At 37.1% G+C, this 25685-nt stretch overlaps 1 protein-coding gene across 19 annotated transcripts in view; it reads left to right on the top strand.

The window, feature by feature from the left end:
- The window catches only part of Rims1 (regulating synaptic membrane exocytosis 1), a 479929-nt gene that overhangs the window by 372601 nt on the left and 81643 nt on the right, over positions 1–25685 (top strand). For all 19 annotated transcript variants that reach the window (XM_051152982.1, XM_051152985.1, XM_051152984.1 and 16 more), the window contains 2 exons: positions 5881–5993; positions 11412–11578. In XM_051152982.1, coding sequence (XP_051008939.1) covers positions 5881–5993; positions 11412–11578 — 280 coding nt within the window. The remainder of the gene's footprint in view (positions 1–5880; positions 5994–11411; positions 11579–25685) is intronic.

The following is a 25685-nucleotide window of genomic DNA, read 5'->3' as shown; positions in this document are numbered from 1 at the left end:
TGTCCCAATTATTATTGAATACTGGATAATATCTAAGATGGTTAGGTACAAGGAAAAACCTAAAAACATATCAATACTTGCAAACAGGAATGTGTTTGATTTAAAGGCAATGCCCTAGCATCTGGAAACTTGTACAGAGTGAAAGAACTACAAGTTTTATTTTTATGCATAGTATATACGACAGTGCTGATGTAGAAGTTAAATAGGGATTTGAAAAACCATTATCTTGCTTGGGTCCAAAAGTAAGGTGGAGCATCAAGGGAGACACTCTCTCTTAGTTTTAAAGGAGGAACGAGGTAATGGAGTAAAATTCAGCTCCCTTTTCTATAGTTTGGGTAAACTGGTGAATTTAAAATGTTGGAAAGGATGCAACAGAGTCAAACAAAGAATCATTATTGTTTCTGATTTTACAAATGTGTGTGTGTGTGGGGTGGGGTGGGAAGGTTCTCTTAGGAGAGTCCCTTCCCTTTACAAATAGGAATTGTGAGTAGGTGCATTCCAGGAACCAGCGACCTGCCGAAGAACAATAAAATCTAGACAATTCCTACTCATTTTCTAACTCTTTCACCATGTCTATGAGTACTGACATTATTGCATTTTAAATCCTCAAATATCAGCCCACCTTATCAGATAGAGTATTTCAAGATCTAGTTTACATTTAAAATGCCTGTATTCTGTATTCAGACTGTGTAACATTTTCACCTACTGCACTTCAACTAGCCATAACTTTTTAATGTCTAGTACTTTCTGTTCTCTTGATTATGTTGCTGTTGGTCTCAGTTTAGGCGCTAGGAGTGAAGTTACCTCATAAAGTACAATGCTTCAGAGAAAATAATCATTTTTACTGTTGTCAACACCCGAGTCGCTGTGGATGACACAGTCATATGTTGATTTCTATCTGGCAGCTGTCAGGTATGAGGTAATTGACCAGCTCTCTTCTTGAAATGCTCACTGGGAAAGAGGAGGCTTCCACTCTTTCCACACTATCACAGGGTTGTCATTTAGGAAGAAGCAGGTGTTCTCATTTTTCCACCTATGAAATATCAAAATGGGCTTAATTATCTGGGGCAAAGATACTGTGTTTCAGGAATGACTCATATGAACTAGTGTTTTCAAAAAGAATGCTGAAAATCTTTCTTATTTTAAGAAATGTAATGTAGAAATTTATTTTGACCATTTAAAATCAAATTTCAAAAGAAACATTTTACTTGAAAAATATGATTAAGTTTTCGTGTGTCTAGGTGTTTTGTCTATGCCTATAGTTTATGCATACACTCCACCTAATGCAGTGCCCATGGAGATCATAAGAGGGCGTCAGATACTATGTACTGGAATTACAGATGGCTGGAAATTGAATGTGGATGCTCTGTAAGAGCTGCCAGTGCTCTTAATCTCCGAGCCATCTCCCCAGACCCAAATATCAAAACCTAAGCTTATGTTAATTTCTAGTTTTATAGATTAGGAAATTAGTACAGATTCACTTTTACATAAATGTAAATTTGTGAAAACTTTATTTTAACTTATAATGCTACTAAATAACATATAACACTTGAAATGTTTTAGGCAAATTAGAAACATTCCAAAAGTAACATTATCTTTGGAAGTGGTATATAAAAGTTTCAATACTCAGTTAATGGAAATTAAGTATTTCCAAAAGTATCATTCATTATTAGATAAAATCCTAAGAGGGGTATCTGGAGAGGTGACTAGCATTGAAGAGTGTTTGCTACTTTTGTAGAGGACTTGACATTGATTTCCAGCTCACAACTGCCTGTGACTCTAGCTCCAGGTGATCCAGTGTTCTCCTCTGGCCTCACTGGACACCTGAACATATATGTTTGTTCACACACGCACACATACACACATATACATGGATCTACACATAAATAAAAATATTAATGTTGTGGAAATTTGTACGCAGGCTTTTAAAGTAGTGTGAGAGGCATATCTGTTTAAATGAATACAGGTTCAGGCAGAAATTCATAAATGATTTTAGCTTGTTTGTAGATCCACAGATCCCTCTTTTATCATGCATCTGTATGAATGTAGGAGTGAGGTGAAGTATCGTATACATTTTCAATAGATTAAGAATTCTCTTCTGTAAAATAGGTCAGTAGGTAAAGGAACATGCCTGCAAGCTTGATACCCTTAGCTGAGTTAAATACCCAGAACCCACATGGTGAAGAGAACTTATATATACTGTAAATTTTCTTTTGGAACTCCACCCCCAGGCACCATGGTGCACACACACACACAGACACACACAAACACAAGCTCACACTCACAAACACAAGCTCACACTCACAAACACAATGCATATATAAAGGATTCTTAGCACAGTGCATAATATGACGAGGAATGCTTTTTAACTGTCTTTATTCTTAGTACTATAAAATATTTTCCATTAGAATATTGTCAGTGCTCTGTAAGTTATAGCTACTAATCCTGCCCTGTGGGTTGCAATTGCAATTCCTTTTGCTGAGTTTAAGAAAGAGAGAAATGGTCTCCTGACGTGGTTCCTAAAGAAGCCCTGCTTCTGGTTATTTTCAATGGTACTTTGACAAGCATTAGTTTGAAAAAAAAAAAGTTGAATTTGCACAGAACAATAAACAGGACATTAATGTTTTCTGGTTTTTGTTTTTTAAAAAGGATCTCCTTCATTATAGTTCTGCACATCAGTGTGGGCTCATATGGAGCCACAGTCTAACCAACATAGGAGTAGCATGCAGGCTAGATTTATTGGAACAAACTTCAGCCTTTCAACCACTCTGGAGAGAATTTTATTAAAACTTCAATGATTATTTAAATTACTGTAACAAACGTTCATGAACTATCTATAATTATAGTTAAAATAGTCTATGGTAAACCCCTTTTTATTTTGAGTATGATGTATAAGCTAGATTGTTATTAAAATTAAATAATATTGCAAAAAAAGAAATATTTGGTTTTAATATATCACAGGTATGAATGATAATGCATCTGAAAACCTTAATTTAAAAAATGTTTTCCTAACTAAGTGACAGTTTACCTTTTAATCACTGTGTTAGTTTAAATTGCTACAAACATTCAGAATGCCTTAAGATGTCAGTTTCATGCATGGGTCTCAGTTGGTTCTGTACAATGTTTTATTTCAGATTTAATTTTTATTTTAGAGTTAAAATCGAGTAGAGCACTTTAAATGGTGATGAATGATTGTTTTTTCAAAATATGATATTGGAAATTTTGATATGTGGTTCATTTTCCTTGTAGCAAAATAATTGAGCAATATTATTATTCCAAGGACTCAGTTTGCTTCTGACTATTTCTGTTACTCTTCTTATTAATAACATATAATTAGTGAAATCATATCCTAGGTTTGAAGTTTGAAACATGTAGATCTTCACATGTGTAATCCTTATTGAATGCCATTTTATTTCACAGTATACACTTGAGAAATAAAATGGAATAATACAAGCATGTAGCAAAGTTTAAAGAGTGCTCACGTTCGCACCAAGGGTGTGATTATAAAATAGCCTTTAAATGCCACGTGACAAGTTTTACAAGCAATTATTTAGAAACTAGATGGAGGCTTAGTGTCATCAAAAACAGGCACTCACAAAGGGAGTCTGAGCAACATGATGCCATTATCCACCGTTCTCATTGAACAAAATGATCGGGCTTATATGTATGTTGCTTCTGTTTGGAATCTGCACTCAAGCAATGCTATAAAGCTGAGTGGGTATATTGATGATCTTGAGTCACAATATTCATTTGGAGATGGTTTTCACCCTAGTGATATGTAAAAGTTGTTTTCTTAACCTCTCTTACAAATATGGGCAGTATACTGAGAATTGTTGGAAACTAGGATTAAAGTCCCTGAAAACAGTGTTTGCATTCAGCTCACTTGTTACTGCTACATTAATAGCTTATAGCATTAAGTTTTAGAAATGAGTATTAAAATGCAGGCATCCAAAATAGAGTAGAGTGGCAAACTTCACTCACTGAGATTGTTTGCAGGTGTTTCAGGTCTGTACCTTCAGGGAATTGTTAAGAACTTCAAGGTACTGAGTGCAAATACAACAAAATTTTAGTATAGTAAGTGCTAAAACATTTATTTAAGAGTTAATGTACTTAGGCCAGGCGTGGTGGCACACGCTTTTAATTTCAGCACTCCGGAGACACAGCCAGGCAGGTCTCTGTGAGTTTGAGGCTAGCCTGGTCTACAGAGTGAGTGTAGGATAGCCAAAGCTATACAGAGAAACCCTGTGTTGGAAACAAACAAACAAACAAAAACCAAAAGTTAATGTATTTGATGAGGATATTAAGTTACCATTTAATTATCTATGAAATCGAGATTTACACTGTATTGTTTTAAGCTTTCTTTATACAGTACAACTGCAGAATTTTTACTTCCTTAAAGCTCAAAACAAATGAAAAAGAAAAAAACTGTATCAAGGCATTTAGGACAGAAGTGAAAGGCAAAGAGAAGATATAATTACTTTCTGTACTTTTACGCTTTCTGAACTGTTTATGACATTCTATAGATAAAATATTAATTTTCGTATCTTCGTTGTGGTTCTAAGAACTGTCATATTGTAGCTTGTTTCATAATGCTACCTTTGACTGTGTGTGTTGTCAAGTAACTAACAAACTTCTCAATGACTTCTCTTGAACTATTTGTTAAACGTTTTCTAGTTAAAGTCAGTCATCATGTATTGTCCCTTAGGACAACTGTCAGAGCAAACACCGGTCCTTGCCTAATTTTCAGAACTGTAATGTAGAAGGAGTCTGTCTAGGTAACTGACTTCAGTGAGGCAGAAGTTGAAATGGTGCTGATGTGATTAAATTATAACTCAAGTACTGAGGCTTAAATCTCAGGTCATGTAGACCTTTCTAATGCCTCCCCCCACACCCCCACACAGGCATATACAGAGAGGCACACACACACACACACACACACACACACACACACACACACACACACACACACACACACATCTACCTTAAAAGTACATGTAAAACCTTTCTGAGAGTTGAATGCTCTAGGAAGTCAACAATGGGTAAGTTGTAAACAACTCTAATCTCACTCAGCTAAGAGCTTTTGAATGATTTACACATAATTGTAGCCTTAGCTCTTTCTCTTCCATTTGTAAAAACAGAAAACTTAGAGACAGAGTTTTCAATCTAGATTAGAGTGGATTCTTACTTTAGTCAGATGGAAGACTACAATCTCACCCTCTATCACATTCACAAAGTCCTAAATGAAATACATTTCTTTACATACTATATTATAAAAGAGTAAAAATGGAGAGCATATGATTTTCTAAAGTTTTGAACTCTATGTATGTGATTCATGCAAGCCATAAAAAAATGAAGGCTTTTTTTTTTGTCTAAGTAAATCCATTTGTATAGGCAACAAAATTTCATCAAAAGGTCAGAATTCATGTTATAGAAGAATAGCTACAAAAAAGTAGAAGATTGCATGTTAAATAATTTTCATGCGACTTTTCTTTAGCTGAGGGTGCCAAGTGGGTGTGCATGCATGCAAGCCTGTGCATATGTGTGTGTGGTGTGTTCCGTGTGCAGGTTTATTCATAGCTGACCACCAGCAGCTAGTTGAATATACTGAAACCAGTTTCATACTTAAAGTTAGTTCCACATAGTCACCTGGGGAGAGAGTGGAAGACACTTCACATCAGATGAAGAGATAGGGTGCCTCTTTGATGTTACTAACATTTGTGTGCCCATTCTGTGTTATTTGGATCACGTTTTTATAATCATGGTTGACATAAAAATTTTGTTTAGTTCAAGTCATTTTAAAACCTTTGAAATCTTAAACCAGTCAGGTCCCTAAAAGGTGCTTCATGTGTTTTAATGAGCTTCCATTATGTGTTTTTACAGCAAGCTTAGTAGTGGAGGAGCGAACAAGACAGATGAAAATGAAAGTGCACCGATTTAAGCAAACAGCAGGGTCTGGGTCTAGTCAAGAACTTGATCGCGAGCAATATTCCAAGGTAAAATTAGAAGTATCCAACCAATAATACCTCTTTTAGAAACACAGGATATATGTACTAGGCCTATACGTGCATGTATGTCACAAGATTAGAAAGCACTGAGCTATGTAAAGGAAATTGTCATTAAATATTAATCTTGCATCATAGTTATTCTCACAGCTTGACAAACCTCTTCCACACCTTTACATTTTCAGAAGGTGCATTTCGTTACTGAGATATTATTTATTACATGTAACAGTCATTTTAATAGGAAAAACAGTGGTTAAAGACAAAGACTGTCTTTAGTTACATTTGCAAAAGTATGCAATGTGTATGAAGCCATTTGTTGATGAAATAGTAGGGTGTTCACTTAGAGTAGTAAATATATTTTATGTAATATTGACTATGAATTAATGATAAAAACATGCAGTGTGACAGTTTTGCTTATATATTTGTCTTTAGTAAAACCTTGCTGTTTTGGTCTCCTAGAAGTCAACATAAGTGCTAAAAAGCATTTAACTTTTATATCAGTACTATTTTCTAAGAATATAATAGATAGTCATAACCCCTACTAGGTAATATCTAATTAAAATAACACAGATGTATATTAGATTAAAAACATTTACCTACATTATCTGGTTTATTTTAAAAATATTTCTCAAAGTAACATTAGGCTCTACTTCATTACAATTTGACATCAGAAAGCCTTCTTAGAAATACTGACCTATTAGAAATATATTAATTAAGCTTAAAATTGAGCCTCAATCAAGTTTGTTCCATATGCATCCAGATAGCCAGTGGGTAATACAAACTGTAAAACAACAGCCAAATATAGCTTATCACTCACAATATCCCAGTTGGATATAGTGTATCACATTATACTTCCAATGCAGAAGTGTGAAAATGCAGCCGGAGAGAAGGTCCATATGAGTCAGGGATGCCAACAAAAGCTGGCAGTGGCCTTTAGAAAAACAAATTAGTAGAGAGAAACAACAACAACACAACAACAACAACAACACACACACGTTAAGCAAAATCCTTGATTTCCTATAGGATAGTTGATTGCAGCTGTGCGCATCTGGTTTCCTGCACCTTATGACGGTGTACACAGCTGATCACCAGCCTGCTGCTCTGTTTTGTGAATAGCATCATAGCACTTATTTGTGTACATTGCAAATTCACTAAGAATGAGAAGGCAGGATGATTATCAGGGTAGATTTTTTTTTCTCTCTCATTTAAGCTTGGTTAGTTAAAATTTCTTTTTAGGGCAAATGCTTCAGTTAATCCAGATACCCTTTCCTGATTTTTTGTAAACCTTCTTTCAAAGTTGAAATCAAATAGAACATCAAAGCGGGGGGCGGGGCGCAGAGTAGGAAGCAAGGATACGATAAATAAAGAATTATGAAAAACTGCAAAAAGGCTCTGGGGTCGTTCTGAGCTAGGAGTTTAATCATTAGCAAGTCCCCCAGAAGAAATCTGTGCCAGGAGCTGTTCCACAAGTTAAACCCCCATGGTTGTTACAACCTTGGTAACCTACCCTGTTGGAGAGGTGCCAATTTCACTGCTCAATCCAAACTGGACCATAGAACATCGACCTTCCTTTTTACATGTCAGTGAAATTGTTCATTGAGTAAAGGTGCCTGCCTCCAAGCCTAAGGACTTGACCTCAGTCTATAGGCAGGAGACGACCGACACCTGCAAGGTGTCCTCTTATCTTCCCAGGGTTACATGTCAGTACACACACACACACACACACACACAAACACACACACACACACATGCACACGCACATGCAGACGCATGGACGCACATGCACAAGGAATAATGTGAAAAGTATTCTATTGCAGCCTAATCATTTGCCAACATTGTGAGCACAGAGACTCAAAGAAACAGAATTCACTCACCAAAATTAAGAGTCCCTCACACAGTGACCTGAGGTTTAGATGCCAGTTAATTCTGTTTTGACCTCACTCAGTACACACTTCACTCTAGCCTGACTCCAAGCGTTGTATTCGCAAAGGTTTTCATTCACACTTACAGATTAATGCTTTTCTATTTACTTGTATAGACACCCCTGTCTTTTCCTTCATTGGATTTGAATAACTTAAAAATCAAATGTGGCTTGGTAGTTAAGGTCCAAAGCTGATACTGTTTTTTTGCAGGAAACCCAAGTTTGGTTCCAGCACCCATATGAAACAGTTTACAGTTGCCTCTAACTCCAGCTCAGGCGAGCATAGGGAGCACTCTGCCTCCAAGCGTACCTGTACACATGAGCACATACCCACACATAGACACAAAGACCAACACAATTGCAAATGACTTTAAGGAACTGTTAGCTTTTATTTTCATTAATATTGAAGTAATGTGTTTCACTGTGACCTCATCATACATATACATTGGTGAACTCACTCACGTTCCACTCTGTCTCCTCACACTTGCCTCCTCCTTTCTCCCCAAGGCATCCCTTTGTGTCTTCATTTACTTACACAGGAGGTCTATGAATCTATATGAATATCAATGTGAATTTCACATACCCATTTCTGTCTGCATGTGAGAGAAAACATGAAAGCATGACTTCCAAATAATGTACTCTTATTCTCAATAATATAATTATAGATTTCGGTTATAAATTTACTATCAATAAATGTGACATCAGCGATGTAACTTAAGATGTTGAAGAATATTAAAAATGAAGTTGTGTGAAGCAAAACATCAGTTGTTAGTTTTTTCATTTATATGTGACAGATAAAAGATTTATATTTTATTCAATTAAAATATTTATATTTTATGCCAATGTTTATAATGAAGTTTTTACTGAATTTATTTTACATAGAACAAAAATCATTCATATCAATGATCAGTGGTTAGTAACTGTTTCAGCTAATTCAGATTTCTTTCTTATATATTTCAGGAGAGAGTTACCTTTTTATCCAAAAGGACTTTTATTGCTATACAATAGCACTGTTACATTAATAAATATAGAATATATTAAATTTTGAACTTTTTTCCTTTATTGTATTTATGCACTTAAAATATATGAGAATGAATTAAAACTCAATACTAATAAATTTCATGAAATAGTTGAAAATTTTACTGTATGAGAAATTAGGTAAACTTTCTCAAAATAATTTTATTTCCCAACAAAGTTAGATTATGTTTTTCATGCTAAAAGATCACCAGATGAATATGGTTCTGAGATCTTTCCAGGCTCGTCTCTCTTTAAATGATTACATTGTCCTACTCTTCATTCCAAGTGAGGAATTCATGCTGGCTGCTTTGGAATCTTTGAAATGCATCACCGTGCCTTTCTATGTGATGTTATTTGGAGTTAAATGCCTCAGTGATGGGTAGAAGCCATAACTGGAGGATAAAGTCACACTTAGGCCCTCACTTATTAAAGAATTTTGTTTCTAATCTTGGAGCAGCCATCAAGAATGGGATGGTGGTTGGTGGAGATAGCTACTGTGTTTATTATTACTGACTTCTAAAAACAGTGAGCCTATAATTAGAACCTTCCTCCTGAGGATGACGTATTTTCCTCCTGAATGACTGAATAAATTCCTCCTGAGGATATTTTATTCTTCAATGTATAATAAATATATTTTAACTAAAATATTAAACTATTAAAAAGGAAATTCAATAAATCATGCTTGACAAAAAAAGCAGAGCTTATTTAAAAGTCTAACATGTTTTTGAAGATCGGTTTTAAAAAGAGCAATAAAAAGTAAGCATAAGATCTTTCATTTCCTTCAGTTAATGTGGGAGAAACTGTATAGTAATTACTACTTATTACAGGATATTAAAATATATAATAACATTTTTATTCTCTTTTCTGGAAGAGCAAAGGTCTCCATTCAAACAAGCTGGGACAGAGATGGCTTATAGAAAAGAGATATTTCGTTAATTAGACCAAGATTTCCTTTTATGCTCACAAATCTTAATGTGACTGATTATTATTCTTAGTACTGTCAGCTACTTTTTCTGGTTGACAAAATAGTGAAAGAGCATGCAATACACCTAGAACAATTCTCATGGTGTTAGACCCCACCTCTTCCTTGTTACACCATTTGTAGATAGAAGGAATATTCAATGCATCTTGGGCCACACGTCATTTCAACCAAGCAGTCACATTTAATTCTCTGCAAGTGTAGAAATCAAAGTCTTTCCTATCATTATATGTTTCCTCACGCATCTGCACATTAGAAATGGTTCTGAATGAAATGATTCATATTGGACAGAATCATGGTATCAGATTTGGCACAATTTGCTGGTGGACTAATGTACCACATTCCATTGAATTCACGAGAAATATGAATTTGAGACTAAATACTAATTAGGCTCTACACTTAATAGCATATGTGAATATCCTTTGTGTTTATTGACTTCTATGGCTTTCATAGGTAAACGTCATTGTGAAAAACTTTAGAAAAAATAATTTAATAGATAGACCATAAACTGTATATTGATTTCATGACACAAAATTATTTGATAAATTCATACACATAAACTGGAAAGAATTTAAACTAACATGTTTTAAGAGAGAAGTGCTCTCAAATAAGGGATTATGAGGTAAAAATGAGCACTTTGGGATTACTTCTTAAATTTTATTTTCATGTGTACATTTTGTATATAGTCTCAGGTTTTAGAATACAATTATCTGGCACATTTGATAGAGATAATTCAAATTAATCATGATTCATGCTAGGAAACATTAACAGATATGTGACTTTCACAAAAACTAACAAACATTTTACCCACTTGTTGCTCATAAACATTATATTAACTTGTTTAGTAAGAAAAAATAGAGATTGTAATATTTTATCTTATATAAACAAATATAGTTATATTCTTCTGTTCCCAAAGAAAACAATTACTTAGGTAGTAACTATTTATATTTAGAAAAAATGTCCCTTCTTATAGTTATAACCTAATATACTCACTACATGATCTGTTGCAACAAAACAATAAAAACTGACTAGAAATAAAAGTTTAGTAGAAATAAAAATTGATTCACTTGATAAATTTGCATGGTGTCTTATTTTACCTGATGATTCCAAAATCTTAGAAATGGGTTACAGAAGTTAATATTATTCAAGATAAGAATATAATGAAATGTAAATTTAAAAATACTGGGTCATGGAAATTTCAGGTTTTAAGCCTGTACAGATTAATTCATCGACTTTTCCCATGCCAGCAATTCACTCGTGGGTTCCCCCTTCATCGCTCACATCTCATAATTGAATGGATGTCAGTTTTTTTTTTATTAAGATGCATGTATTATATGAATGCTTGCATGACCATCAGGGTCCACCCTTTCCTTGACAGAGGATGTATCCTTTGGTTTCCTTTGGGTCGCACAGCCATAATCCTCAAGGTCTCTGTCTCTTTTGTTCCGTAACCCTATGGTGGAGCTCATCCTTTCTTGTGTTTAATCTTTAGTACAACACACATAAAGATCAGTACAGAAGCTGTGACAACGCCTCTGCCAAGTCATCAGATAGTGATGTCAGTGATGTGTCCGCCATTTCCCGAGCCAGCAGTACCTCCCGCCTCAGCAGCACAAGCTTTATGTCAGAGCAGTCTGAGCGCCCCAGGGGTAGGATCAGGTGAGTTGGCAACACTGTTAATGTTCATTGGTCTATATCCTTGGTATGAAATGCATCTAGTTTCCAGAACATTCTTCGTAGAGGACAGATTAGGTCACGTAAACATCCCATTATAACAAAGAGCTGGGACAAGCATGCATTGCCTCTTCTATAGAATCGCTTCACTAAGGGAGTGCTTCATACCATTCCCTGCAAACTAAACTTATTACTAGAGCTGTCACTTTAGAAATTACTCAGAGTTGCAATTGCGCAGGTCCTCGTAATGTGATATGATTGATAGAGCTCCCTTTTAGTCCAGAATTAGAAAGTTTTTCTTTTAAGAGATCATATAATAAATACTTCAGGGCTAATAGAAGGGTAGCTGTCATAACTATGCAGCTGCACCTTCATAGTGTGGACGCCTAGCCAATAAGTAAGTATGGCTGTGTGTTTATGTGTGTAAGCATGTATGTAAGCATGCGACTGTCAGGCCCCTCTACCTATTCTTACAGACATATTATAGGCTGTTTGTTCTTCCAAAGACTATAGTTTTCTTTTTTCCCACTTCAGCTATAATAGTGGGTCTGCTATCAAGGTAGAGCATAGTGAACATGAGAACAAAATGTACATCCCCGATTCATATCATGTAAGTTGTAAGGCATGTAAACCTTTTGTTATATCAACATGTGCTCCCTAGTTCTTATGTGACAAGCACGCTGCAGAAAGCCAAGTACAGCACAGTTCAGACACTCAGGGGCTGTCCAGCCTGAGCAGCATCGGGTTGACACCTGGCCTTGCCTTGCTTGTGGAAACACAAGTTCACGGAAGAAATCTGAAGAACTGAAGGGCTTTCCAACTAAGTATGGATGCTGAAAAATGAGGATAAACAGATCTCTGAAACTCTAAATTCCACATTTTGGTGACCGATAAATCATGCCCTGACGTTGTCATCTTTGATCTCCATCCCCATTGTTTTGTGCTGAGAGAAAGAACCATTTTCTATCAGTCTCATCTTCTCATGATTTAGGTGAGCAATTTTTCCAATTTGAGGAATATGGGTGGAAAAAGAAAAGAAACTCTAGGCATCTTAACAAGGGACAGTGATTTTTCTACAGAGGATTAAGTGGAAGGATGTGATAATACGTTGGAGCCAGGGCCTTTCTGCAGGGGAATTTCCAGCCTTAAGACAACATTTAGTGTTTAGCTGAGCTATAAGTAAAAGCACAAAACAAAAAGTCCATTCATGTTGACTCATGAATTTTTTTTATTTGAAGCTGGTAGGGAGAGAAGTTCTTCAGAACAGCCCAGAGAATACTTTCTTCCTGGCAAACCATCTTCTCTAACTTTCCTGTTTTTCCTCTTTCCCTGCTCTGTGGCTTAAGATCTGCAGTAGCTGGGATTTTATGTATGTAAGTGGATTATCTAAACTTTATGGCTCATGTAAGCTTTGTAAGTTTCCCTTTTAGCTATGATGAGACCTATTTGTCTACTAATCCCATGTTTGATGCTAGTCTCTCTCGCTTTGCTTTACAACTCACATTTGGTCTTATAATAATCTAATGAAATTCAGGAAAAGATACTTGGGAAGGAGCCAAATCTTCGGACATTCCAAAGCTAGGAAACCTTCCATATGTATTATTTTCCACGCATGCCTACATAAATACAAAATACACATGAGACTGGAGAGATGGCTCACAGGTTAAGAGCACTGGCTGCTCTTCCTGAGAACCAGGATTCAACGCCCAGCACCCACATGGTTATTCACAGAAGATTGTCACTCTAGTTCCATGGGATCTGATGGCCTCCTCAGGCCACTGTATGTATGTAGTACTCAGGCATTGGTGCAGGAAAGACACTCATATACATAAAATAAAATGAAAAATATTAAAACACACACACCACCACCACCACCACCACATCACACTGCAGAGCTCTCAGCTGCCAACATTAACCCACTGCTAAAAGCTTGAGATGAGTTAGTTTGCTACGAAAATCAGTAACTAACTGGGGTAGCATTAGAAGGGGCACTTAGAGTCTCCTGTTGTAAACACCCACTGCTCCTACTAGAAACTCTACATGGTGACAGTTTATTCTTCTCTTATTTCTATATGTTCAAAGGCTCTGTTGACAAAAAGAGAACTAAGTTGATCAGTTTCAGTGAGAAAATATATTTAATAACAACCTTCTAGTGTCTGTTACATAATTAGGATGTGATTCTTTTTAACAGTGCCTTAAATGATAAGATTTAGGTAAAACCACATGGAGCGTTCACATTTTTATACCTATATTTTTATGAACACTTGTTTCGCTTTCTAGATACCGGTGTGCATCCCTTGTCATCCTAACTTGATGTAAAACATGTTTTCCTCTGTGTAGCCCCAGATGGCCTTTATTTGGAGAATTAAGAAAATAATTCAGAGGACACAACAGAATTTCTTAAAGTCAATATATTTCCCCAAGTAACCCTAGTATCTGATGTTTTCAGGAGAATCAATAAATAGAAACTATATGGCCTTACATGGCCTTACTTTTTATATAATACAATAAGATACTGTCACTTAAAATAACAAGTTTTTTGAAAACCTGGGTACTGAATTTCCAGTACATCACCTTACACAAGCTAGAGTTTTCAGAGAGGAAAGAGCCTCAGTTTAGGAAATACCTCCAAGAGGTCCAGCTGAAAGGCATTTTGTCAACTAGTGATCAGTGAGGGAGGGCCCAGTCCGCTGTGGGTGGAGACATCCCCTGGGCCGGCGGTCCTGGCTTCTATAAGAAAACAGGCTGAGCAAGCTAGTAGGCAGCACCCCTCTGTGGCCTCTGCATCAGATCCTGCCTCCAGGTTCCAGTCCTGCCTGAGTTCTGTCCTGATGTCTTCCTTCTATAATGAACAGCAATATGGAAGTGTAAGCCAAATAAACATACTTTTCTCCCCAACTTACCTTTTGGTCATGGTGTTTTGTGCCAGCAGTAGAAACCCTAAGTGAAACAAATGCTAGGCACACAGGAAGTGCTCATCCACAGTTCACCTGGGGGCTCCTCTAGCTACCATCAGGCAGTTGCACATGAACTGAGAGATATCCACTTCCTGTCTGCACAGTTTGAAGTGCTCTTGTTGTCCTTTCCTGATAGACTAAATAGTGATCTCAAATCAATGCAAAGCATAGGTTAATTTTTAAGTGATTTTTAAAATATTTTTTAATTTTTTACATATACTTTTATATTATTACACATATATACAATAAACTACCTACAGCAAGAAGAACCATGAATTTCACTTTCCAGGAAAGCTTTAGGAAGGAAAGAAACTAGAGGGCAGGATTTGCTTGAGGTCAAATAACATTTTGCAGGAATAATTACTTATAAGTTGTAGAAGTGAGCTACAAATTGCTCACAAACATAAAGGTGTTTCAACAAGACAGGGTCAACCCTTAATACCCCAAATAATAGGCATCGACAAGGATTTGAGTGTCAGCATCTCTGATGTTTTCTGCATTCACTTATATTTGGAAGCTTTGTTGGCCTAGCTTGTTCTGAAAGACGTTTCTGTGTCTTAGTACGATATGGGGATGGTATATATCTGTGCATATGTCATAGTTCACAATAAACATGAGTTCACTGTGACTGGATTGATGGGTCAGTCATGAGGACTTGAGTTGGGATCCTCTGAAGCCACAAAAAATGTGGGTGCAGCAGTGTTTGCTTGAAGTTGGAACTGGGAAAGTAGAGACAGGAAGACCCCTGGGTTTTATTGACCAGCAAGTGCAGTCAAATCAATTAAGTCCCAGGTTCAGTGAATAATCTTATTTCAGAAAGGAAGTTAGATGGAATGGCCAGCTGGCTTGGTGGTTAAGGCTCCTTCAGGGCCTTGCAGAAGGTGTAAGTTCAGGTCCCAGCACCCATCCCAAACACTTGTCACTCCAGATCCTGGGGTATCCATTGTCATCACAAGTGCTTTTGCTTATATGCGTGTGCCTATACAGACACATAACTGACAAATAATTAAAAATAATAAGAACTGAATTGTTTCTCTTAACCTGGAGAGTGACTGAGGAAGACAGTGTGCATTCACCTCTAGCCTCTACCCACCCGTGCAATGTGTACACACCTGTGAACTCATAAACACACAAAAGTATGCAAATACTAGAATCCAGAAATGTGTGCTGTTTCCAAATTCTCTATCTTCATCTTTAAAAGGAGCTCTGTTTCCATGGATAGGTCTGAATGTTATCTTCATCTTTACATATCCGTTTCATTCAAGCCAGACAAGTTCCAGTTTTTTTCCTATAACATTAAACTTTAAAAGCGTAAGTATAATATTAAAATTGTTCTCAGGTGTTATCTTTTTACTTATTTCTATGATAATTTCACATAATGTGTTTTGATCACACTCAACCGCTATCTGCCAAATCCACCAGATCACCTTTTCTTCCCTTCCCAACTATCTCTTTTGTAAGCTCATCAGGTCCAACTGATGGCATCCATATACCTACAGGATGTATAGCCTGCCAGTGGAGTATGGCTGACCAAACAGACACTACACTCTTAGTGAGAACTGCTTTCTCTCTCCCCTCAGCAGGGGCTTGCTGATAACCTCTCACCTAGAGTGAGACATTGTATCCACCTCCCCCCTCCATATGGGGCTTTGTTGTTTAATTTTCACAGATCTTGTGCATGACGTCACGCACTCTGTGAACCCATTTGTGCACTGCCCTGCTGTTTCCGGATGACACTGTTCCCATGCTGTCATCCACCACTTCTGGCTCTTACACTCTTTACATCGTCTCTTCCACAGCTATTGCTGAGCCTTTGAAGGAGGCAACATGATGAGTGCCATGATGTCCTCTTGGCCACTTGTGAGCCTCAGAGCTAATCATCAGCGTCTGCAAATAGAAGCTTCTCTGACGATGGTTGTGAAATATATTAATCTATGGCTATAACGATAAGTCAATAGTAGTTGGTTAATTCTGTGTCCATTTAGCAGAATAATGCTTGTAGTTTCTCCCTAGAGACTGTGATATGTCTAGCCATGGACTCTTGGCTCGGTAATAGTGCCAGTTATGTGTTTTACCTTGTGGGGTAGGATTTAATCTGATTTTCAAAAAGTTGGTTACTCCCAGGTGTTTGTGTCACTGTTGCAAGCAGTGGGCACATCTTTCCGGGCCAGGCATTATTGCATCTGGCAAAGCTCAAAGCCAGGGAAGAATGAAGGTCATTCTTTTTTTTTTTTTTTCCTTCTTCCAGTAGTGTGAATAACACCCTCCAGCACTATGAAAGCTACTTAATAGGGATGAAGCATCCAGGTTAACACCACCTCAATTTCTCCATTTTCTATGGCTCAACCATGTGATGCCTTCAACAATAGGGTGTAAATGGAATTAACTATTCTGCTAATATTAATTTAAGCTGGCTGTTAATACAGCATTAGTTATTCTTTAACCTTCCATTTTATAAATAAAACTCGGGCCGGAGAGATGGCTCAGAGGTTAAGAGCACTGGCTGTTCTTCCAAAGGTCCTGAGTTCAATTCCCAGCAACCACATGGTGGCTCACAACCATCTATAACGAGATCTGGTGCCCTCTTCTGGTGTTCAGGCACACATGAAGTTGAAACACTATGTACCTAATAAATAAATAAATCTTAAAAAAAAAAAAAAAACCTCACAGAGATCTGTTCTATTCAAGCCTTTGAGCATAGGAGTTAGGCAGATATTAACCCTCTAAGCTATCTTGTCTGTGTCCCAAAGACAATCACAACAACACTTGTACATATTCCACTTGGCTGCTTCTGCTCCATCAGGCCAGTCCTCAGAGCAAGCTGCACTTGGCCATGTGCTTCTTGTTACTGCATGGCAACCTGCTCATTTCTTCTTCCGTTCTCTCTCTCCTCGTAGTCCTCCTGCGACCCCAAAGCTAAAGAATGCCCACTCGCCTTCCTCTCTTCTGCCCAGTCCAGGCTGCAGGCAACTTTATTAGCCAATCAAGGATAATTTAAGAGGCAAGGTTTACACAATGCATTTTGGATATGTGAGAATTTGCTCATAGGAAAGTAAGGATCTTGAGGGTGCAAGCAACTAACATTTGAATACACAGTAGCTGCAGATCAACCCAAATAATAGGGTCTTACCTTCAACTTCAGGAGGGGTAACTAATGGCATAGGTAATAGCTATAAAAATTTGGGGGTCTATGGGATCCCACTGACCAACAGCTCCAAAAGAGGCAATCTATTCCTGTCACTGGGCTTTTTATATATTAGCCTGTGATGTCTGGTAGGCATTGCCACTTCCCTGTATGGTATCTCTATTTTAACTCCTTATGTATGTGTATTTTATATTTAGGAAGCTCCTATGGTAGGTTTTCGTGACTCCTACAAAAGGTCTTCAGTGTTATTTATCTGTCTGGGTGTTCCCATCAAGACCCTGCCCTCCAAGTCCCCCAACCAAATGGAAACCTTCCTGTTCCATCCTTCCCTTTAAAACCTTCATACCACTGAATCCTTTTCTCCTGCCTTAATGGTACAATTAGTCAGCATATAGCACTTACACAACAATGCAGAATTTTAGATTTATCTAAACTAACAGTTTTGGAAAAGCAAATTTTGTGATCTATTTTCTCCTGAATTTACCAAAGTTGCCTTCCCGTTTAAAGAAGGATTCTAACAATCAGACTGAAAGGACAGTCTGATGCAAGTAAATTTTTGTTCTTTTATCATCAACTTCTGAAAGAGAAATTTTTATGGAAAGCAGTTTATTTTTTTTTTGTACTCTGCCTTTGAAAGTTATAAAAGGATTTAAGAACAGTTATCATCCATGAACAAATAGCCATCTTGTAACTATATATTTATAAAAATTTGGCCTTTGATGTCAGGAAGTAAACATGAAGGAAAGGTTGTTACATCCATTTCTGGCTTTTAAAATGAGCATGCTTTAATTAATTTATTTTAACTCTTTTTTTTTTTTTTTTTTTTTTTGGTAATGAAATGTTGATATCTTTTGGAAATCACGACAGTTATCCTTGCAAATAATTACACAGTTAATTTTAAATTCTCCTTTTATTCTAATAGATTTTTAATTTAGTATGGAAATACAATGAAATAGTCTTAGTGTTTTTTTAAATTGTAGATGAAATGAAGCTGGAATAATTTTCAGCTTTTCAAATATCTCATAAAGAAATGAAACCTTTGTGTTTCCAATTGTTTTGACTATTGGCATCGAATGTACTCTAGGGAGTAAATAAGGTGGGCTTTTATTTTACTTCAGTAATCCAGAATTAAATTTATATGTCTGTTTTCTATACTTTGAAACACAAGGTTTTTCTAAGCTATAAAACATACCTATAAGCAATTAGATGAGAAAAAGTGGATGAGCCTGAGCAGGAAAAATATTGGATAGGGCACAGCTGAGAAAAAACTCTTCAGTTGATTTCCCAGTCTTCCTTCTTGCTTTTAACAGTTTAAGGCTGATACGCTATTAACAAGCTTATCTGCTGGTACTAGATTGAAGCTATGAGGAGCAGTATGGAAAGGATGTCCTGCCTGCTCTTTAAGAACTTCACCTTCTTTATAAATACGCCAATGACCTGTTACCCCATTCTTCTAAAGCCCACAAATGCATCATTTGTGCCACACACACACATATTGTTTTGCCATGACATGTAGTATCAAGCATATTGCTGAGACATGAATAAGCTAGGGACAGTCTTGACAATGACCAGTTGCAGAGTGTTTTGGGTGAGTGGGTAATTGTCCCAGGCAGAGTCTTTCTTGCAGAGTACTTTCATGTATATTTTGAAGCACAGCAGAAATGGTAGAGTTAAAACCCAGTCTTTCAGCCTTGATATTACCTTTGTGCTCTACCAGTTTGTGATAGATTAACCAATATGTGTCTTGTTCTGTCATGTTAGTGACTTTCTAAAGTAGAAAATGAAGCACTCAGTTACAATTAATAAAGTTTCCAAACTTTGAAATAAATCCAGAATATCTTATCAAGATGTGGTTACTTGTGGAAATGGCACGTAGATATCAGTGGCTGCCAAAAATGCCACTGCGTAGAGAAAACGTGCTTTATTTTGGCTTCCTTGTCAATGTGGGGTCCAGTTATGAAAAAAATAAGGCCTGTCAGCAGTGGCCTGATAGGAAGCAGAGTGATCACATTTCACCAGTACATAAGAGAGAGAGAGAGAGAGAGAGAGAGAGAGAGAGAGAGAGAGAGAGAGAGAGACAGAGACAGAGACACACACAGAGAGAGACAGAGACAGAGAGACAGAGAGATCACATTTCACCAGTACATAAGAGAGAGAGAGAGAGAGAGAGAGAGAGAGAGAGAGAGAGAGAGAGAGAGAGAACAGAGACACACAGAGAGAGACAGAGAGAGAGAGACAGAGACTGAGACAGAGAGAATGAAAAGATACATGTGAAAATGAATGAAAGACCAAGAACAGATGCAAACAGATGTTTACAGCTTGACTGAAAGCCACAAAGACCACCCCCCGTGGCATAGCTTCTACCACAAGGTTCCACTGTGTGCAGATTCCATAGCAGTCCAACCAACCCAACCTTCCCAAACTGCCCTATCAACTGGGGACCAAGTGCTCAAACACATGAATGACAACAGTGACTATTCCTAAATTTGTAGAGAATAGTTATAAATAGTAATTTTAGAACTATATTATAACTTCATAATATTGATGGATATATTGATGGATATATACCTCCTTATGGGCAGTTGAGTTAATTTATTTTTGCCATGCATTGAGGTCTCTCTCAAGCTATTTATCCTGTGGTTTGTGTGGCTCTGAACACCCTTAACATATCTGATTTGTGTGGTGACCGTATCTAAGAAAAATAGTGTAAGAAAGTAACCCTTAAGGAAAATTTCATGTTCTGTCAAAGTGTAATTAAATATTTTAATATTTGGTAGTTGCAGATTATATTTTTGGTAGATCATTACCTTAATGAATCCCAGGTATGAACTCATTATCACCATCAAGACTAGGCAATACTGTCACCTAATACTACTCACCTAATAATTAAATGGTTACACTGTTATTCTTTCGCTCAGAATTATTGCTTCCTACACATAACCTTTTCCATCTATCTTAATCATAATTTGAGCTTCAATTCACAAATGTCTTTATTTCCAAATTTATGTTTTTAATTTATTTTTTAACTATGCCTTTTTACCAGATCTTTGTGTTTTTGGGTGAGAGTGTATGTATATACAACTTTGTGTGTGTGCATGCGCGTGTGTGTTTGCGTGCATGAGTGTGTGTTTGTACACATGTGTGTGTGCAAGCATATGCATGCATGTGTGTGTGTGTGCATATGTGTGTTACCAGTATATGCATGTGCCAGCTATGTACAGGGGCCAACCTACTGTTGTTCCTGAGTAGCCACCCTCATTTATTTTTGAGACAAGTTTTGTGACTGGGACCTAGGGCATAAATAAAGCTTGGCTCTTCTGACTGGCCAGCCAACTGCATGGATCCTTCTGTTTCTGTGTCCCCAGGGCTGGCATGAGATGCAAGCTCAGCCACGTGCATCTTTCTGTATAGATCCTGGTGATTAAACCTTGGTCCCCATGCTTGTCCAGCAAGTGCTTTGTGACTGAGCTTACCCACAGCTCTTGGACTAGATAGTCTAATCGGTAAATTATGTGCTGCATCATTGCTTTGATAAAATGATTAACAATATCATTTGAAAATAAATATAAAAGGAATTGCAACCTGTTGAACTCATATGACCTACAGAATGAGGAAGTACAAGAGCCCGAAGCTCAAGCTACAAATTATTCTTCTCCATTTAACCTAAAAAGATTTTGTTAATTTACAATATAGAAGTTAAAGTAAACGTAAGGTGTTAATAATAGTCAATGCTTATACACAAGCTGTCAATCTTAAAAGTCAGTTATGACCATGTTAGCTGCATCCATGTATCCCCCATCCAAGCTCAACCCCCTTGCATGTGACATGCTCGAGCATCCTGTGATCCCAGGAGCAGTTTTCTGCTTTGTCAAGTCATCACCAAACTGCAGATAGTGTGGGGCAAATATTTCCTGTGTCTCATGTTTATTTAATGCACCAGTGTTTCATGATCAAAATCCACATAACTCACTGGAGTAAATGCTGACCAATACCACAGAATGCATCTTCTCGCTTCATTTTGACTCTGTCAGTAGCATCATAGTCATTTGTGTCTTTTCCCCTGTATACTAACTTTAAAATAGGTATAATTAAAATACACCCCTGTTCATGTCCCATGAAAGTCTTCACATACCAGGAGATTGGGATAGATGTGAGGACATCCTATTGGGACTCTAGGTGAGAGAAATGTAGGAGAATGGAAAAAAAGAAGGATCCAGAGGGTCCTAGAAATCTACAAGAAGAACACCATGACAGGTGGATCAGGGATCAGGGGGGTTCTGCTCAAACTATTGCACCAACCAAGGACAATACAAGTTGTAAACATTGAATGCCTACTCAGATCTAGCCAAGGGACAGGGCATTCTCCACAGTTGTGTGTGGAGAGTGGGGACTTACTTGGACATGACCCCTCCCCCTGGTGGGGAGGCCTGATGGCACTCAGAGAAAGAATAAGCAGGCTACCAAGATGAGACTTGATAGATAGCCTATGATCATATATTGGGGGAGGAAGTCCCCCTCGGTCATGGAACTATGGGAGGGGAATAGGGTAAAAGTGGGAGAAAGGAGTAGGAGGATACAAGTAATGGTATAACAAAGGAGTTGTAATCTGAATAAACTAATTAAATTATATAAAAGATAAACCCCTATTGTGATCTATAGTAAACATGCAACCTGATGGAGGAAAATTGGAGCCTTTAGCATATTAAGTGCTTCATTCTCAACTTCCGAATTACTTTCTGTTTCTGTAGTTTCTGTCAGTGAAGTCTTAAAAGGTTGTCTGTCATAAGTTCATAAGCGTGTAGCTGCTGTTATATACCTAATGTGTCTTGCATACTAACACTTTTCATTATTTTTCTGCATAGTTTTCCTTTCTAGGACTAAAGTTAGTGTTTTTGTTTTCTGATATTATTATTAAAGTCTAACCTTTTTCTGCTATTATCTGTATTCTGCCTAGTTCATATTTAGTATGCTAATATTTTGTGGGGTTTAAATTCTATTTAAGTTTTATCACATTTTTATCAATATACATCAATTATATAGAGGTAAGTTAAATTTTGTAAATGTATGGAATGCAGATTACTTATAAAATTGTAATTAAAAAAGATTTATTTCATTATTTTAAAATTATGTGTATGTGTGTATGTCTACCTGGGGGTATATGCACATGAGTGCAGAGGCCATAGGCATCAGATCCCTGTGAGCTGGAGTTAGAGTTTTGAGGTGCCTGATAAGGGTTCTGTAAGCTGAACTCCGGTTTTCCACAAGAGTGATACATGCTTTAGCCATTGAACTGTTTCTCCAGCCGTGTGTGTGTGTGTGTGTGTGTGTGTGTGTGTGTGTGTGTGTGTGTGTGTTTATTTTCTGGCTAGGTATAGTAGTGCACACCTTTAATTCAAGCATTCCAGAAGCAGAGTCAGTCAAGCAGATCTCTAGGAGTTAAAGGCCAGCCTGCTCTATTTAAATAGCAAGTCCCACACTAGTCAGGACTACAAAGAACCTGTCAGACAATTTCTTTTGCGTGAAAAACATTACCGTCCAACTGGTTTTCATTTGATAAAGATTCCTTGAGATTTTTTTTTTTTTGATTCCTTGAGATTTTAAGTGTGATTTATGGCCTTTGCCCACTTTTGTGTTCTACAAATACTACACATGAACTTGAGAAGTGTACCAGAGTGGTAAAAGTATAGTTATCTGTGCTGTCAATACAGGACTCATCCCTTTCAGTGTTCAAAGCCTCCATTGCTTTTCTAGTGGCTTTTGAATATTTGCTTTGAGATTTCAAATACTGCTGAAATCTCAACTCTTTGGCCTCCTTAATTGGGAACCTGTCAGCTTCCTTTTGATTCCATTCACCATTACTTTATATAAATTACTTAATCAGCCTTATGTATAGAATTCATTAATTTTTCTGGTTATTTGACTTGTGTGATTATATTTTAAATCTCTTTATGTTTAATAATACTTTTTGCTTTAAAAATGAAATTTGTTCTAAATAATAACATTTACAGCATTCTTCCTGTGATCAAATGTATAAATTTTATCTTGTGAGCCCTACTCTTTCCTCTTGGTCTTCTTATTTTTCAGTATGCTAACTTTTTTCTTTTTGCCATTTGTTTTTATTCTCTGGGGCATGACATTCATTTTGATTTTTGATAGATTTATAACTATTTTTACTATCTCATTTTCTCCTTCTAATCTTGAAATAGTTTTTATAGTTTCATAGTTAGTTTTAATGGAATTATTCTTATTTAAAGTCTTTTCCTTAATCTGCTAGTTATAACATTGCAGCATTGTTTCAAGTTCGGTTAACAGTTAATTTAAAGTCAATAATTACCTATACATCCTTGTAGGAGGAGTAGATGGAACCACTGTACACATTAGCTCCTCTAACACCCTTCCTCACTTACCTAAATTTTACAATGATTTTACTATATTGGTAGCGCTTATTCATTAATCTATATAATTCTATTAAGTTCATTCTACAAACCCACTTGATGTCTGAAAGACATTATTTTCATGCCTCTTACATGTTCATCCTGCAAAGTTTCTTGGAAAACCCTTGTTGGAAATGGTGGCACACATACCCTTAGCCTGAGGTTCATGTTCATCCTCATTGTTTGTCATGACCTTGGTGGGTGAGGATAAGGTTCTTACCAGTCCTGACCCGGAAGTATTCCTCGCTGATCCAGAACAACCTCTGAACCTTCTCCTCACCCGATGACAGGTCTGCTTTTGCTTCTTTTTTGGTCCCTTAGCTAAGGATCTAACCAGAGCTGTGAGCTCAGCTCTGTGTTTCAATAGTTCTCACTTCCAGGTTTTTGTCCTCTTTAGGTGAATGAAGATGAAGTAAGTTTTCCTAACATCACCTAGGTCATTTCTAGAAACAGAGGTTCCTATTTGATTTGTTGCCATTTCCATCATTTCAAACAATTGTACACAATGGTAATATCTGAAAAGGAAATTGTAAACAAGGAAACACAAACATGCTATGGGCGAGAAAAAAAAAATGGAGTATCTAGAGTCTTTGTTCCAAGGAAGAGACAACCCCGCCAAGGCAGAACAGAGCTTACACCCTGAAACTGAACTTTGACCCTCAGATCCTTATGTTGAGAAAATAGCTGCAAGGAACATAGAGGGAGGGGCAAGCTCCAACTAGCTGGGGCTGGAAAACACTGAGGAAGGAAATACAAGACAGCACAGAGGATATGGGCCTGGGGAAGTCTTGAGAAATAATGATGGCAAGGGAAAGGAGATGGAGTGTGAAGGGCATACACAGAAGGAGATCATTCAAACTGAGCAAGGGATTATTGGAACTGAGAGGATGTCATGACCCAGAGTGGGTGAAGGGCCTGAGGTGAGGAGTTTTAGGACTGGTTGAATAAAGAGTACCCTGTCCTCAGAATTTCCATGACAGGACCGAGTGAGTGCAGCCAGCTTCCCCATAGACTGCCTTCTACTTAGCTGTCAATCTCCGTCTCTAGTTCACTCATCTTCATCCTGGTACTATCCCTGACTGATATTGAGAGGGTTAGATAATGAGCAATTTCTGTAGGCCTTGACCTTTTATTTATTTCTTCATTCGGTCAGTCATTTGTTGAATACGTCTATGCAGATGCTATAGCCGAAAGTGACTATCCTGGGACATACAAAGCAGATGTCATCCTTGGCTCTATAGCATCGTGCATATTTTATTTTCTGTTATTAATGCTATGGCCAGATACTGTTTCTATATTGTATTCTTTCATCATCTGAGATATTCTGTATCTCTCCCCACTAAGAATCAATTATCATCTTGTGGGGTCTGTGTTCCTCCACTTGGAATTACAGGTTCAAATGAGTCATCAATGCCTTATTGATTAGCTAAGTGTCTTACAACTACAGATTTAAAGTTACAGGTGATTGATTTTATTATTTTCCCTTCTCTAAATTTATAAGAAAAGGCTTAAAATGGAACTTTACAGGAAGTTAAATATCAAGCATATCTTTACAT

Source organism: Acomys russatus, chromosome 11 (genome assembly GCF_903995435.1).
Source record: "Acomys russatus chromosome 11, mAcoRus1.1, whole genome shotgun sequence".
Taxonomy (NCBI): domain Eukaryota; kingdom Metazoa; phylum Chordata; class Mammalia; order Rodentia; family Muridae; genus Acomys; species Acomys russatus.
The sequence above is the reverse complement of the archived record's forward strand: the minus strand, read 5'-3'. Positions and strand labels throughout refer to the sequence as shown.